General features: G+C 43.1%; 1 protein-coding gene across 2 annotated transcripts; it reads left to right on the top strand.

The window, feature by feature from the left end:
- The first annotated feature begins 4,969 nt into the window (after window positions 1-4,969).
- TUBB6 (tubulin beta 6 class V) lies at window positions 4,970-17,182 on the top strand. Of its 2 annotated transcripts, none has more exons than XM_044426335.1 (4): window positions 4,970-5,140; window positions 5,950-6,058; window positions 12,754-12,864; window positions 15,606-17,182. In XM_044426335.1, the coding sequence occupies exons 1-4, from the start codon at window positions 5,084-5,086 to the stop codon at window positions 16,664-16,666; spliced, it is 1,338 nt and encodes a 445-aa protein (XP_044282270.1). In that variant the 5' UTR covers window positions 4,970-5,083; the 3' UTR covers window positions 16,667-17,182. The 2 variants fall into 2 exon arrangements, with proteins under 2 accessions (XP_044282270.1, XP_044282271.1); XM_044426336.1 differs by having other exon boundaries at window positions 5,008-5,140; window positions 5,950-6,083.
- The last annotated feature ends 258 nt before the right edge of the window (window positions 17,183-17,440 follow it).

Genomic DNA, 17,440 nt, shown 5'->3' on the forward strand with positions numbered 1-17,440 from the left:
TCTAGCATGCGCTCATCATTTCCTTCTCATGGTTGTTAACAGGCTTTTAAGAAAGTGTCATGACCCTCCAGCTTCACCTCAGTGTCTAACAAGCACTTTTTGTGAGTTTTCTAGAGCAAGGAAAATGTGGCATTTGAGGAAGTGAAAGAAAGTACAATCTCTTCTGTACACTGTGTTATTCCTTTATATCACCTAGAGGTTCTATGGTAGAAAGAAAGCACACATGATGCTCAGACCACAGTTCTGCAGCAAAACTACAAGTAGATACCATGGATTAACAGCCTTGTGTAGACAGACAACTGTCTGCTACGAGCTGGATTGCCAGAGCCTGACCCAGATTGCTGTTGTTCCTCTAGGTTAAATAAAACTAGGAACATTTCCCTTTAGTTTTCCCCAGCTTTGTGATGGGAGAAGCTGCACCTGGCAAAAGTCTTCTTCAAGACTTTAAAGGTGCAGAAGCTCTTTTAAGACCGGGATCTTGTCATTTCTAACTGCCAGATGAGACCTTCATTCTGTGCTGTTTGCACATGACTAACGGAGAACTGAAGTGGATACTGCTGCTTCCCCTTCATGTGAACAGTTGGACTGCCTGCTCTTTCAAGAAGCCATGACGCTGATTCCATACTGCCAATGACCTCTGCTTTCCTTTTTCTCAGAAATACAGCAAAGAGCTAACAAAGAACTTGTGTCTGTGAGTTTCTGCCGAGGTGGAAATGGAAGTAATGAAGAAGTGAAGCCATGGATGTAAATTGGAGACCTTCATCAGGGGCTCTGTCGCCAGTCCCACCAGCTTGAGAGGTACATGAGTATACCAGCAGGGCTTTTTCTGCAGCTCAATTTGGGAATTCCTTCTACTGACTGCCATAAAATCTGTTTTGTTTCACCAGATCCAAGACAACTTCAAGAAGAGACATAGCTGGCCGCCTGGAAGGTCCCATCTCCCAGCAGGGGCCCCCTGACAAGAGCCCTCTGGATTTAATCTCATCACTGCAAACAGCCTGGCCTGGCAAACAAGCAAATAGCCCAAATATGAGAAACAGGGAGCAGCAGCAATAGCAGCTGACCACAGTGGCAGTGAGAAAGTTGACTCACACTGAGGGAGGCCTGGTCCACAGAGGACATCTTGCCCAACAGCACCCAAAAACCTGGAGCTTGTGGTGTGCCAGGGCATGTGACAGAACATAATTATCTGATTTTGTTTTTATGACGATGTGATGTTATCAGATTTTGTTATGAGGGCCCTGTTAGGCAAAAAAGTGATATATATAAATATTTTAAATAAATCAATAAATGACTGATTGAAAAACTGGATGAAGATTTTTCCTGCAGCCAAATAAAGATTATTTTCAGACCCCTCTCCCACCTAAGGCTCCAAGTGCAATTTTGCCGATGGCCTCTCCTCACTATCTGACAAAGTAGCAAGCGGAAAATGTCCCAAAGAACAATACAACACAGAGGACAAACACATTTCCTGAAAGGCAGGAAAAGGCTTAGCAAAATAGATCTCATGACCAACTGAATAAGGAAGAATCCAGCATTTCCCCCACCTTCCAGGACATTCAGCAAATTTTCCATAGAACCTTTTTTGTACATTATCATACAGAGACTGCTTGAAATGAAGTGATGGAGTTTTTGGTTCTGCCCACTGTTTTTCGTATTTTCTCAATATATCATAAATTTAGCTTTTAAATATCCAGTAGGTAGGGCTTATTCTGTGTCTTTAAAAGGATATGTCGGAGAGCCTTCTTGACCGCTATTGCCTCTCAGGGTAGCTGTGCTTAAGCTAGAATGCAAAGAAGGCTGTCCTCCCGCATCTTGTTCTGTTCTGTACTTCCCCAACATGACAAAAGTTTATACAACTCGTATTCCCAGGGTGTGTGTGTATGTATTTAACTACTGGTTTTGAAATTTAATATTAAAACATGTGCTAAATGTTTACTGCAAATGTATATATTAAAACTGTATAAAATACAGAGAGCCAGTGTGGTGCAGTGGGACTCGGGTGATCTGGGTGGTAGTCCCCGCTCAGCCATGGAACCAACTGGGTGATGTCGGGCCAGTCACAGACTCTCAACCCAACCTGTCCCACAGGGTTGTTGTGCTGAGGAGTAAGACTGAGAGCAGGAGGAGGAGAATGATGGAAGGCACTTGGAGTTTGTAAGAAAAATTGGGATAAAAATCTAATAAATAATAAATGCTATAGCACCAGTGACAATAAAACAGGACAATGATGTAAGCGATTACAAGTGGAAAGTCTGTGAGAACAATTCAAGAGGCGTTTAAAAGTTACTATAGTTTCTGCTGTTAAACCACCCTGGGGGGGGGGGGAGCATTCCAGAGGGTAGGTGCCACTACTGAGAAGGTCCTGCTTACATGCTATAACTTGGCAGCATTCTATTAATTATGGAACAACCCGTAAGCCTCACCAAAAGATTTCACATATGGATGAAGGCTGGGGGTGGGGGGAGCAGCAGGAACAAATAGCCTACTTTGGGTAGAATCCTTCACTTGCTGGCCAAATGCAGGGATGGGGGAGGGGGGAAAGCGTGCATTTCTGTTGTGGGTATCATGTATCAGCCTAGGGTATGTGACGATGCACATGTTAGTAGCAGAGGTCTGCCTATGTGGCCCAATTCCCACAAACTTACAATGTGTGTATATTTGGGGTGGGGGTTCTATGAAGTTCCCAAGGCTGTTTTGAATTGCCTTTAGATAAGAGAGCATGAGAGGCTTTAAGGGTATAATCCATTTAAAGCTGGAATGTTTTATCTACCACCGATTTCAATACATAAGTGGTATTCTGAAATACTGATCTTTGGCTATATTGTACCTAAAGAGTTCTTGCAACAATCTGTGTATTGATGCATGTACAAGCCATTACCCAGGTGGAGGAGCACACAGATCAGCAACATTTCCCCTACTCTCCTTCCAAGCATGAGTGAGCTCTCTGCCAGGCCATGGCTCTCTGCCAGGCCAAAACTCTAGTTTGCAGCCCTTCTCACAACATACTTCCAGATGACACACTTTTTCACCGCACCCTGGCAGGTGAGCACGAGTCAGATTCCAGACACTTGAAATTGCCAACTGCCCTTCAGTGTCCACTGCACTTAAACCACCTGAAAGCCTAAAAGAGGGGCCCATCTTGCATATCAGCATGACTCGCTCACAAGTGCTAAGAAATGAACACTTGCCTATTTTAAAATGGAGGCGGAGGGAGGGGGGGGGAGAGAGAGAGAGAGAGAGAGAGAGAGAGAGAGAGAGAGAGAGAGAGAGAGGAGAAGTAACTTGGGCTCCCTTCTGGCATAAGGTGATGTCTGCACAACACAAAACTACAGGTGTTTCACATCAGATATACATTTCTGTGTAACTAAGAGTGCATGTTTAGGCAGAAAATGAGACTCCCACAACACCTACATGGGTGGCCGGGAATGCTGTGAGTCGTAGGACTTGTTTCTGCCTAAATATGAATAGAGCTGAATCTTCAACTAGGTGCTGTTTGCTGTGGCAGAAACTAGGGGGTGTTGCTTTTCACACCGTTACTAATTACAGGTGATCATCCCATGCATGGTCACTTGGGAATAAGGCCCACTGAGACCTGGCCTCTACTGAGCCTCCAGTTGCTGCTCTGCCTCCAAGTCGTCCCGAGGCAGAAGCTCCTACAAATCATCCCTGCATTTTCCTGGCAGTGAACATGCAATAGTTAAATAATGACTGTTTCTTTTTCATGATGATCCACATTGCCTGTCTGACACAGCTGCCTGAGGCTGTGTGTGGCATGAAACTTGTCTCTTACGATTTTAAAAGGTAGAGATGGGCAGGGGAGAGAAAGCCACTTGATTTCAGGGGGAAAATGGGAGGCAAAGCACGTGTGGGTAAAAAGCCAGCTAGTCCAGGGGGATCAGATGCATCAGGGGTCCTGTATGTTTATTTCTGCAAGTGCCATTTCTCTCTGGTTACATGAAAAGCAGCATCTTTCAAAATAACTTTCTGCATGAGGGACTCTAGCCTATGAAAGCTTATGAAGCTGCAGTAAATTGGTGAGCTAATGTACCATGAAGCACTGCAGTGTTTGAACATAAAAGCACAAGAAACCCCCGTCTTCCTCCCATATCTATTTACCTCTCAGGAGGCTACTGCAGACTTTGGATGCCCAGGAGAGCCATGTACCATGGGTCGCAGAAACATATGAGCCGTGCACCATGGGTCACGGAAAAAGCAGGTGTTTTCCAGAAAGACGATTGCAGAGCAAGGAGCTCCAGACATACTCAGTCAACAAGTCATATGCACATTGGTTGCTATGCCCCAGATTCAGATATTGATGTCCATTCAAGCTCTTTTTGCAAGCAAACCCACAGCTGTTTACCCCCAAGGCAAGGAACCGGGGCCAGGTGGGGGGGAAGCAATGGATGAAGGAGGCCTCTGGGGCCCCATTTGATGTGTGCCTGTTGTTCCTCTTGTCAGGGTCACATATGACATTTCCCAGTAGCGATTGGCTGGTCATTTCCGGAGAGTAGGGCACACTCAATGGAAGCTGGGTGGCAGTGATGCCAGTGGACAATTTTGGGATCTGGACTGAATTAAAATGAGCAGACTGTGGAAGGAAAGGGTGGGGGGGGGATCTCTAGCTGAAGAGGCTGGTGCCTTCACAGGACACCACCTACTAATCTGCTAAGGTCTCCTAGTAACTGCAGGGCTACTGAGTTCAGAGGGGAAAAGCGGGCTTGTATTACGGTAGACGATGGCAATTGGGCAGCTGCAGAGAATCAGGGCGCGGCTAAGAAGTCCTGACACCCACCCGTGTCCAGCTCGTGGGCTATTTAACACGGCCCACGCTGGACATGGGGGCGGAGCTAGTCGCTTCTGCTTTCGCCCCCCCCCCCCCACCGGCGATTCTGTGAAGTTGCAGAGTGAGCGTAACGGGAGGGTGAATCACGAACCCGGAGCCAATAAAACGTTCATTGAGGCGGCGCAGTGCTGAACTCTGCAAAGTACAGCCAGGAACCGGGGGGGAGAGAGAGAGAAGCAGACACACAGAGAGAGACACACACAGACAGACCGACGGGGAGCTGGTATCGCTACCACCATGAGGGAAATAGTCCACATCCAAGCTGGCCAGTGTGGAAACCAAATTGGAACCAAGGTATGGCAAAACCAGACCAAAACGCCTTATGTTGTTGATGATGATTCTTCTATTGCCGAGGGGTTGTAAATCCTGATGGTTCAAGTACGGGGTGTTCTGCTTGTGCTGGTACCATGCCTTCTCCCTTAAAACTTCGTCTGCAAAAACAGATAATTTTGGAAAAGTACATTTAAATAGTCCCTTAAGTCACGAGGACCATGATGAAATTTTCTCTAAAAGTTTCACTTCTACTGGAGGAAAAGTTTCTCCTGCTGCAGCGGATTGTGTGTGTGTTTGGGCACTCTTAGGCTAGAGAGCTGGAAATCCACCAAAATGGGAACGAAATAACTTGCCTCTTTCATGTTGACCATAAAAGGCTTTGGAGAAATTGAAATGGAAGGGGGAGATACTGGGGAAGAAAGATTTAAAGGAGAAGAAAGGCTACGTGAAATGAAAGGGCGCTGAGGTCTTAACGGTTCTCTCTCTCATCTGAAATCCTGATGCGAATCTGCCTAGTTTCTGTCTTTTTTCCCCACCCCACCCCACCCCATAGCTTCTCTTTTCAAGCCAGGATCAGGGAGGGGCTCAGAAGCAGCTCGCAAGTATGTCGAGCATTCGCAGCTGTTGCCGCAGCACATGCCTTGAAGGTCTGATTTGTCTTTGCCCAGGATGGGTGGGTTAGAATGACTTGTAATTAGTGGAGGGAAGAGAGATTGAGTCACACCCCCCCCCCCACCCCCCCCGAGAGAGAGAGAAAAAACGAACAGGGTTCTCATGTTTATTGTTCTACAGAGTTTGCCTCATTTTTCTTTCCTTTTTGCCTCTCAAAGTTTTGGGAAGTGATCAGCGATGAACATGGCATTGACCCAGCCGGAAGCTCTGTCGGTGATTCACCGCTGCAGTTGGAAAGAATCAATGTCTATTACAATGAATCATCTTGTAAGTGTGGAGCTCTTGGGCAAAGGTAGTGATGTGATTTCTTTATGGGAACAGAAATGACAAAGAACGGCCCATGCCAACACGTTTCCCCCGCAAGCTTGATTAATCAGTGTGTGTGCATGTGCCTGTGTGCATGCACACCTGTATGTGTCTTTTATTCAATAAATAGCCATCCAGCGATTGCAAAATTAAACTCGGTGCACATCGAGTTTGCGCATCCTGCTAATCCAGCTTGGTCAGGCTCAGTGGGGTGATAGCAGAATTGACACATTCCCTCCCCACTGTGATTGTCAGCCGTGTGTTGCCTGCAGCACCTTTTCTCCTTCAAGCTTCTTCTTTTTTTTTTGTTTTTGTTTTTTGTTTTACAAGATCATCTTTTCCCTGTTTTATGAGATCACGTCAGTCTGTCAGCCTCTCCAAAGTACCCAAGCAGTAAATAGAAGGGGCCACCCCTTTAAAGAAAAAAATGTATTACGTGTACACACTTTTATTTGGTATTTAGAGAAAACAGACTTGCACAAGTGTGGAGGTGAACACTTGTGTGGGTCTGAAAAAGGGAAGCTTTACCTGGACGATCTCCTGGATGAGAGGTAGTCCAAATTTGGGGGGGGGTCCCCTTTGTTTTCCCTGACAGTTGTCAATAGGGAACAAATGCACAAGAGATCTTTGCTCACAAAACACTGGCAACATTGACTCCTCCTCTGCAGCAAGATCCTTATGTATTTCTGTTTGCCTTAAGATGATGTACATTTTGCACTTTCCCCTTATACTCTGGCTGCTGAGCAAAGTGCAAAATTGTATCCCGCCCTATCATTCTGGGAAAGGTGCGACAGCCATATGCCCTATCACAACCTCATTTTGAAGGGATCAGCTAGCTGTGAAAACTCCTTTCCCTGAAAGCAGGGGATGGGATGCACTTTTGCAAGTAACTAGAATTTCAGGAAAAACTGCAAAATCCACAGCACCCTTATGATTATCAGGGCAAAAAAGAAAAAGAGGAGGGGCAATTGACTACAAAACTGCCCACATTTCTTTGTTTTCCTTTGACAACTCAACTTTGGCAGCTATCGAGGGAAAGCAAAGTGAAAAATGAACCTATTTGGACCCTTTCTGGGTCATTGTCCAGGGGACACCTGACAGCAGGTGCCCCTCTTCAGACCCATGTAAGTGTACACTTCTGCATTTGTGAAAATCCAACTATAAAAATAAAAATTAAAAAAATCACCTGTATTTAGGCTGTGTTTCTTTTTGTAAAGGCTGGCCACCCAACTGCAGCTCCTGACATGTACAGCTTGGGCAGTTTGAAAGGACTGCTGATGGTGGTGACAACGAGCAAGGTTGCTGTGAACCTTGGTTGTTGCGGTTGGTGTTGTTCTACTGCCCGTGACACATGGCTCAGTCACTGCTGGACTTTTCCTATGGTGACTCAGTCTTACGAGCTTGGATGACACAGCAATCCACCATGGCTAAAATATACCCTAGAACAGTCCATGGGCAAAGTGGGTTGGGTTCAGATGATAACCAGCCATAGTGACTTATTCTTCATGGATCGTCATGCCATTTGAACCAGGTTGTTGGATTCACTTAATGTAGCAAGAAAGTTTTAAAAAGAGGGAACAGGATGTGAAATATAAGTTGATTACAATCAGTCTCTCCCTTTCTTCTTTAATATAAGCAAAACATCTTTCTTAGTTGATGGTTGGTTGGCAGCATATCTAGCTGGCCTTGATTTCCAATTTAACTGGGGAGAGAGAACAGGGCCACCTGCATTCATTCCACACAAGTGGGGAAATGGGCACTTGGGCACACAGCTAGAGGGACTCTGCTTTATTTTAATTTTTAATATTTGAAGGCTCTTGCTTGTACAGCTGTGAAGATGGGATTGGAAAAGGACATGGATACCTAGGGTGAAATCTGAGAGTGTTAGAATTGAAATTCCAAGCAGTGATGATACAGGAGGCAAAGTACCAAGCAGTAATAGTTTAACATGTTCTTGCAAGAGCGGGCGCTCACCACACAGGTAGCGCAGAGTTTCCACCAAAGACCTTGCCTTTTATTCCCTTTTCCTGGCTCGCAATCCCTGCCTCTTTTCTCCCTTTGGCTGGGTTACTAAGAGTTCACAATCTTCTCCGCATGCCTACATCATACTACTCTTTGATACGTTCCCCCTCCAGCTAATACATCCCATGTTCATGCTAATGAGCCCATTACCTATGAGAGGTCTGTCAGTCATTAAGCATGTGCACTACTTTCTAAGAGTTCAATAGGTCATCTTGGCCTTGTAACTGTCTCGCTTGATGACCACTTATTTCCTAAATCTTGTAGGAGGATGAGGTAGGAGAACAGCCCTTCCTCCGAGCTCATTACGGCCAGTTGTAAGAGGCAATCAATTTCCTACTCCCTTCTGCAGAAGGTGACGGTTTTGCCATTGCCCCAACCTCACCTCTCTTGTGTTCTTCAGGACTTTGATGTAAGAAGCACTCTTCTACCATTTCTCTTGAGTCCAAACTCAGCCATACCATATACTAAAAGCCCACCTTTATCTGTTTACTTCAGTAACCAATTCAAACCTGCCTATTTACTTCTACTTCCTATTCACAACTCTTTACATGGTTCTGTACTCAGGCCCTTAGTCTTAGAAAGGTCTCAATGGCCTAACCCTAGCTCTTTATTTTATCTTTGCTTCAGTTATCACCTTCCTACTTAATAACAGTAATTTTCCTTCTCTCACAATAGGAAGAAACAAGCTGGACATTTAGGAGTCAGGAAAGGAACTTACACTATTTTGTCCTGCCCTAATTGAAGTGTTATTCTACGTGGAGTATTTTTATTGATAGAAGAACAATTCAATTTTTCTGTCTTTTTATTCTCTTATACACCCAGAGTATGGCTTTCTTTGGTTCTCAAAGTAGGTGGTAGGCCTATTTAAGGAGGTTTCTAAGGACGACATCAACTTCCCCTTTGGCCCCCTTCTTCCCCATTTTGCTCAGAGGCAATGGAGGGCTAACTTCATCTGTGCCAATCAGAATGGTGTCCATCTCTGAGTGGTATTTAGAGTTAGTACTGCTTTTTTTTTCTTTTTGGTAGATCCATGGGAAAGCTCCTCTCCCCACCCCCCACCCCAAAAGCACTGTGCATTATTTGGCCTTTAGAAATATGGGGGCTTTTCTTGTACAGCTTTGATTCCATACTCACAGTTATTTGGATTACAGATGATTTAACTGATGCCATAATTCTCCAATTTAGCTGCTTTGTTTTCAGAACACTTTTTTGTTTCTTTTAGAGCTAGGAAAATGCTGTTTTTTTCTGCAAGCAAAAGATACTGTTTCATGCTTGTGCATGTGTGCTATTCCAACAGAGAACAGCAGCGACTAGGGGTTTTTTAGTGGGAAAGCTCTTTGAGTAGAAAAGAAACTGAAAGAAGATACATTACTGCGATGAACAATCTTATTATTTACTAAAGTTCTTCCAGCCCTCCAGGGCTTGTACCAGTGCTTAATTTCTAGAAAGAGCTAGTGCTAGAACTTAGAGTGCAAGGGTTTGTTCCCAGTTGTGCAGGAAGTGACTTGTCACTTTAAGTGTTTCCAGGCTGGTGTTGTTTTGTTCCATTCACTTATAATACTGCCAAAAACTACTAGTGGACCTCTCCACCTGCTGCTCTCCCAGGTAGAGCCTGCCAAAAGTCCTCACTTCCAAAAGTTCCACCCAGAAACTCACGGGCTTCAGCTGAATGGGTGACTTGAGAGGGAGAATCCCCCCGCTCCCATCCCATCAGGTGAAGGAACCCTTTATAGGTTAGGCATTTCTATCAATGAAAGGCAAATCCTGCATCCAGCACATTGGCTTTCCATGGTTGGTTTAGAGCTTTTCGCATGTGTGCATGGTCTGTCCACATGTGGGGTGTGCGTGGCTGCATGAGTCACAATTCTAAATTAGCACTGACTGGGAAGGCACTGCATGCTTTTAAAAAATGGGAAAAATGCTTTTCACATGCATTAATAATTCTTTTTTTATAAAGACATTTCACTTCACTAATGACTGTAAAGTTTTAAAAGCATGTTGCTAAAATGTTGGTGATCCAAAAGCTAATACTGTTGCTGTGCTGAAATGTAGGCGATACGAATGCCACTGAATATGACACTGCAAAACCACAAATATTAGAGAGGAAGAAATAGCGCTAAGGCAGAGGGGAGTGACCTCCAGCCTGGGAGCTGAATTCAGCCTTCTGAGGTTTCTGGAATGCCCCAGCCCTTTCCCCCAATTTCCAATTGTTTGACAGTTCCTAGGTTTTTGTGCCCCTCCGGCCCACCCCTGCCCCCATTCTAAATGGTTGATACTCCTCTTCAGTGGATTAGTAACTTCAGTAAGATCTATAAGAGAAAATATGCCAGTCTTTTTTGGAGCGGGGGGTTGGCCCACTCCTTTTTCCTGTCCACTCACTGCAATCCTCCACCCAGGTTCTCTGAACCTCAATTCAACCTTGAAGCTGAAAGAAGTTCTCCCTTGTTTCACCAAGGTGACCAACACATCTAGAGAGTAAGCCCTTGTTCTCTTCTTTCTCCCAAAGTAAGCTTTTTTTTAAGATTTCAAAAGAGGTGGAAGAAATACGAAGAAAACACAGGACAGCATAGATTACATAGTTCCATATATGTATATAGAGCTTGTCAAAGAACAAATATGAGAAGGTTCCTACACCGAAGGGTTTACTTTCCAAAACAGAAGCAGAGTAGTAATAGGAAGAAGCAACCTCACATCTCCGTCTGCTCTCTTTCAGTGAGGGAGGGAGAGAGTCTTGCGCATATTGGTCTTTCTGCGTGTCCCATGATTTCTGTGGCCTTGAGGGCAAATATAGTTGCCCACTCATGCTATATGTCCACAGACAGGGTTTCTTTTGACTCAGGCAAGCTTAGCAGGACACTGTTTGCAGCAGACAATGGCTCACGAATAGCAGATCCCTAAATGCCAGGAGTCATTGTCTCAGCCCAGTAGCGTGCAATCCCACCATTCTTTACAAATATGAGCCTGTTAAGCTGCTGTCCTGCCGGATTGGGTAGTTCATTCTCTAAACCCCATTATAAAGGCTCTCGACACTTTTGCTGGGGTGAGGCCTCCCACCCTTTGATCCCCGGCTCTTCGCTGTTGTGCTGTGTGAAATCTCTGTTCTAATCCCTCTGCAGCTTGATGCATCAAAAGGCTCTGGTCAGAGTAGGGCTGGGGGCAAGGGATGGTGAAGGGGCTATTGCTCCTCTCTGGGCTGACGCACATGCAATTGGGCTGTGGCTTGAGCTGCTTTAAGGGGCAATAGGGAACTCTCAGGCGACCAACAAAAAGTTAGTGGATACCAACCTGCTAATGCAGGCCTTGCTTTTCTGTCTTCTCTGTAAGCTGTCCAAAGACTTTTAGTAATGGGATGACATATAAAAGCTTTGAATGAATGAATGAATGAATGTCCTTTTGGGGGACTGTCCTGGGTGGGAGAGGAGAAGGAGAGAATGTGTGCCTAAACCCTAGATTTAAGGAAACAAATGATATAGTCAGTTTTATTCTTTGCTCCTTTCCTAATGAACCCCATTGTAGAATTTGACCTTTTTTCTTTTCTTTTTTCTTACATTGATTGACATCTTAATAAGCCACAACACCAAGATACTTTCTTGGTCAATCACTGCCAGCAAGACTCCATCAGCATATATATATGAAGTTAGCATGCTTTGCCCCTGTGTTCATCACTTAACATCAGCTTACATTCAACTGCATTTGCCATTTAAATCCCCATCTTACTTTGCCAGTCCCTTCCTCTTCTATCTTCCTGGAACCTCACCTGAATGCCAATCAACTCCTCCCTTTTGAGATTACTTGTAGCACAGGATTTTCAGATTTATGCTGCAATCCATAATTTATTGATCCATAGAAATGGGGAACCACAGAGATGGAGAGAGTGGCAAAACAATCTGAGATTAGCATGTCAGCAGAAGTCTAAATTGTAGGAAAACTTGAATAAGAAAATGTAAGTTGTCTTCCATAATGTTTAAAAGCAGATCCAATTCATTTTGGATCTTGAAGCTAGGTAAAAGAATTGTACACACAGGAACAAACATCTCTATTAATTTTATTAGCCAACTAAAAGAGTAATCCTATGCATATTTATTCAGAAGAAAGCTTCACTTTATTCTGTGGGATTTATATGCTTAGGATTGAAACACTCTACAATATGATTACATGTTTTCATTACATTGTTACTTTATTGCCCCAGTACCAATCAGCACATGTTTCCTGTGTGTATTTGCTGCAGCTTCTCTGGGTTGTGGGCTCTAAATTTCTCTTCTTTTCCCTAAAAAATAGCATGAGCTCACACAATTCCATATACTTACCTATACACTTGTTAGGTATGTGAAAGGAAGGATATTGGGCAAAAATGGTGGGACTGTGAAGTTGTCAAATATCTCTTGTTAAAAAGGGTTTTAACACCAAAGAAGGGAGCAGACCAGTGACTGAAGTGGTAGAAACTGGGAGCGAGACATTTTTCTAAAAAAAATCTATGAAAGTTATCTACTGTTTCCTGAGATCATGCAAAAACAAACTGGTACAGATGTATGATACTTAAAAATAATGATGAATAATTATATGACTGCACTTGTGAGAGAAATGCAATCTTATAAACTAGATGCCAAATAAATATGTTTTTATTTTTCTTGTAGCCCAGACATATGTACCCAGAGCAATTCTGGTGGATTTGGAACCTGGGACCATGGATAGTGTACGATCTGGCCCATTTGGACAGCTCTTTCGGCCTGATAATTTCATATTTGGTATGTTAATGATTTTTTGTTCAAAATTTGTCAGGTAGATCATGCATTGAAATGCATACAAAGCGTGCAAACCCTTGCTTACCATCACTTTTGGTGAGTGCCTTTCTCTTTCCCATTAACTTATCTTAGGAAATGCTAAATGTGGCCTCAAAAGTACATTCAGATTGCAAATGCATTTCTGTGTGGCCTGCAGAATTATTTCATAATTTATTGTACAGTTTGTACAATACAGCCTACAACAGTTTGTGCTGGTTTTCCCCAGCCTGGTGTTTTCCAGTAGACTTGAATTAAAACTCCCAGAATTCCTGACCATTTACCATGTTGCCATGGCTTATGGGAATTGGTATTCAAATATCTGCAGGGTAACAGGTTTGGGAATGCTGATTAATGCCATATTAAATGCTAATCTTTATGGTGCAAGAAGGCTTTGTCTTTGTTGCAACAGACTAATGCAGCTGCTCTCCTAGATATTTGGAAGTTTACTATCTTTTGTCTTTTTCAAGTAAATAAATGGTTTCCTGGCCAAACAGATTGACTGTTTTTTAAAGAATAGAGCAGTTTGTGCTTGGTGGAAAACTGAAGGGAGGGAGAAAAAGAGAGATGTTCGAACTTACATTAAAAACATTCCAAGGCATTTTGCTCAAAAACTATGTCAAGAGTTTTACTTTGCATTTTGATTTTTTTCCCTGTATTACACCAGAAAAAATGTTATGGATGCAAATCCATGCAGTCTAAGTGTTGGACCTGGTCTTCATAATGTGCGTTGATGCATTTGTTTGTATTTGGCATGATAAACATTGTGGTGACTTTGGCACTTCAGATTCATGAAAGGAATTTGTCTCAAACATCCTTGATGTAAAAATGTCAAAGCAACCATCTTTGAGATGGAACTGAAAACCTGTACTATCAGTTGACAGGTAACTTTGGACCACTTTTACATATAACTTCAAGCACCTGCCTTCTTGTAATTGGTAAAGTCAGCTGCAAGGGACTTTACACTGATCACTAGGAATGTATCCTTTCTTAGAAGTAAGAACTGCTCTCTAGGAAATCTTCAAAGAACAATTGACTGCTAATCACGGAAGCATTTGCTGTTTTTTTCCCTCAAGTTTGTTGAGGCTCAATCATGCTGTGCTCTCCGGGGATAGCAAGGGGCTGTGTCTCTGATTTCATTACCGCATGATCTAGAATGGACAGTAAGATGAAGTCCAGAAAGGACACTAAATAAGTGCTGGAACACTATGGACACAATTCAGCATAAATCCTTTTTAGAGTAGACTTATTGAAATTAATGTGATTTGGTATGACTATCTTTTCATTTAAATAGGCCTACTCTAAATAGGGTTTGGGGTAAATTCCAGCTTATTTTAAATTTTGTACAGCTGAAGCCTTTGTATGCATTAAGCTTTTGTTGTGCATTTGTCATTCCCTCTTACAAGTTGTATACAGGTTCTTTAGATGATATAATGACCTTCCGGTTTCACTTTTTCTTTGTTAAAAATCAATGGATTGACCTAAGTCATTATTTAACCAGTGAAACTAAGGTTGACATCCCAAACAACCTTAGTTCCCAATCTAGGAAGTAATCTGCTGAACACAGCATGGCATGCTTAAAAGACTATTCATGGGGTGGCGTTTGAAGTGCAGCTAGGAGGGTGATCTTTGCCCCAAAATGGAACTTGGCATGAGAATACACTTTCTGGAAGTCACATTCAGTGTACTGAAATGAGGACGAGGAGAAAGTTAATTGGGATCTCCTAGCAGATGTCTTAGTGAATTGATTCCCAATTATTTTAACAACAATGAAATAGCGACAATTAAAAAGACCTCCGCACCCCACCCCTTTCTGCTGAAAATAACACCTGAAGGGAAATCAGAAGATTTTTCTGTGAAAGACTGGTTGAGCTGGGTGTTGGTGTTGATCACAAACTTTACATCTGCCTACACCTGAATTAAGGCAAGGGTGAACAAAAGGTTGGTTGGGATCTACTGATCAATCTCTGGGTGAATACCAGTAGATCACTTAGTGCTCCCACATCTGTGAAATGAATTTTGCATCTAAATTAGGCTATTGAAGTGTAGTTTAGGGATAATGAAGAATAGGTTGTTATGTTGAGAAGACTGTGAGCTTAGGCTGCTTCTGACATTGAAAACAAATTCCTCATCTCAGAATGTGCTCAGCTGTAACCTTTGGCTGTCAGATCACTAGACCTGATTCACATTATCAAAATAAGCCACCATGCCTTATCAGCGCTTGAGTGCAGCTTGTCATGTCACCTGACCCTGGACAACATACTTCGTTGGAGAGGAAAACAACCCTACAGTAATGCAGGTGTGCTGGTAACCATAATAGCCTGTTTAGATCATGCCGAACAGATAATGGATTTTTAAAAATCACAGGTTACCTCTGCAAAGCTTCTGAGCCTAGGAACTTGCTGTACATACGATTATTTTGATTGTCCAAAGCAGTCAAAACAATATGTCTTTTGTAAACAAAGTAGATCTGACAAGCCTGAACTCTGCTGAGCTCATGCCAGTAAGTACTTGAACATAAGACTGCACTTCAGTTTAATTAATTTTGGGTATTATTTAGTAACTTGAAAAGCGTTTGCTGAAATGCAAAATGAAAAACTTTCAGAGCATTTAATAGTGAGAAGCCATTGCCACAGAGATTTCAAGTCCATGCTTCTTTCCTTTCGTGGTGACCTATGCTTCTCACCTTTTTGTTTATATTATTTCAGGACAAACAGGTGCTGGAAATAACTGGGCCAAAGGACATTATACAGAAGGAGCAGAGCTTGTAGATTCAGTGCTTGATATAGTAAGAAAAGAATGTGAACACTGCGATTGTTTGCAGGGATTTCAGCTCACTCATTCCCTTGGAGGGGGAACTGGCTCTGGGATGGGAACTCTACTCATCAGCAAAATCCGAGAGGAATATCCTGATAGGATAATGAATACCTTTAGTGTCATGCCATCACCTAAAGTCTCTGACACTGTCGTAGAACCGTATAATGCTACACTCTCCGTTCACCAGCTGGTGGAAAATACAGATGAAACCTACTGTATTGATAACGAAGCACTTTATGACATCTGCTTCCGCACTCTGAAACTCACCACTCCAACATACGGGGATCTGAACCACTTGGTGTCGGCTACAATGAGTGGGGTGACAACATCATTGCGTTTCCCAGGCCAACTAAATGCAGATCTACGCAAGCTGGCAGTCAACATGGTTCCATTCCCACGTTTGCACTTTTTCATGCCAGGATTTGCTCCCTTAACTGCCAGAGGCAGCCAGCAATACCGGGCCCTCACAGTCCCAGAGCTCACTCAACAGATGTTCGATGCCAAAAATATGATGGCAGCTTGTGATCCAAGACACGGACGGTATCTGACAGTAGCCACAGTCTTCCGAGGACCCATGTCCATGAAGGAAGTTGATGAACAGATGCTGGCCATCCAGAACAAGAACAGCAGCTACTTTGTGGAATGGATCCCAAATAACGTCAAAGTGGCAGTTTGCGATATAGCACCCCGGGGCCTTAAGATGGCCTCCACTTTTATTGGCAACAGCACCGCTATTCAAGAGCTCTTCAAAAGAATCTCAGAGCAATTCTCAGCCATGTTCAGGAGAAAAGCATTTCTTCACTGGTTTACAGGTGAAGGAATGGATGAGATGGAATTTACTGAAGCAGAGAGTAATATGAATGACCTTGTGTCTGAGTACCAGCAGTACCAAGAAGCTACAGCAAATGATGGAGAGGAAACATTTGAATATGAGGAAGAAATTAATGAATAGAAGCTATTTAATGTGATTCCCAAAATGCTCAAGTCTGAATAGCTAGTTCTAGCTCCAGTCTTTTCCAAGATAGTTAAGAATGCATAGAAGGGCTTATTTTTCAGGGCCTGGGTCTTCTTAGCCACTGCTGACCTTGAAGTGGATGTTGAATGTTCTGCACCAGATGCTAATCTAAGGTTCTGCTCTAAATCAGTTATTCTCCTGGCTTGAGAATGTTGGCTTAGACTTTAGATGCCACTCGACTTATTAAATAGGTGTACCTGTCTCTCGGAATGGAAGGAAGCAGAGGATTATATTGTTTTTGAAAAGAGGGCTAACAGTTTTTCCTGAGAAAAAAGACCAGGTTTGATCTTATTCACACATTTAAAAGTAAACGCTATTGATACTAGTGGGACTTACATCCAAGTAAATGTGTTTTTGAATTGCAGTGTTGGTGAGCCTTTTGAGTGCTATTCTGTATGGAGTATCTAGTATTGAGCCGCTGGGAACACACTCTAATAAAAATGATGGAAAGAATCCTTTTACTCTTTTGCATATTGCATGATTGTAAACTGATGTTCAAGTATGTTTGTCAGGTATGTTCCCCTTGACCTTGTGCAAACAAGACCTCCTTGGCTTCTTCCTACAGAAGCCCCTTGCAAATATGGGAGCCAATTAACAGAAAGCAGATAGCATCATCTATGAGCAGCACACTTCCATGCATGGATGACAGATCCTGGATCCAACCCAACGAATTTAAGCAATTCCTTGCCATCTCAATAGAAAAACAGGACA

The sequence above is a fragment of the Varanus komodoensis genome, unplaced genomic scaffold (assembly GCF_004798865.1).
Source record: "Varanus komodoensis strain SLA01 unplaced genomic scaffold, ASM479886v1 scaffold17, whole genome shotgun sequence".
Classification (NCBI taxonomy): Eukaryota; Metazoa; Chordata; class Lepidosauria; order Squamata; family Varanidae; genus Varanus; species Varanus komodoensis.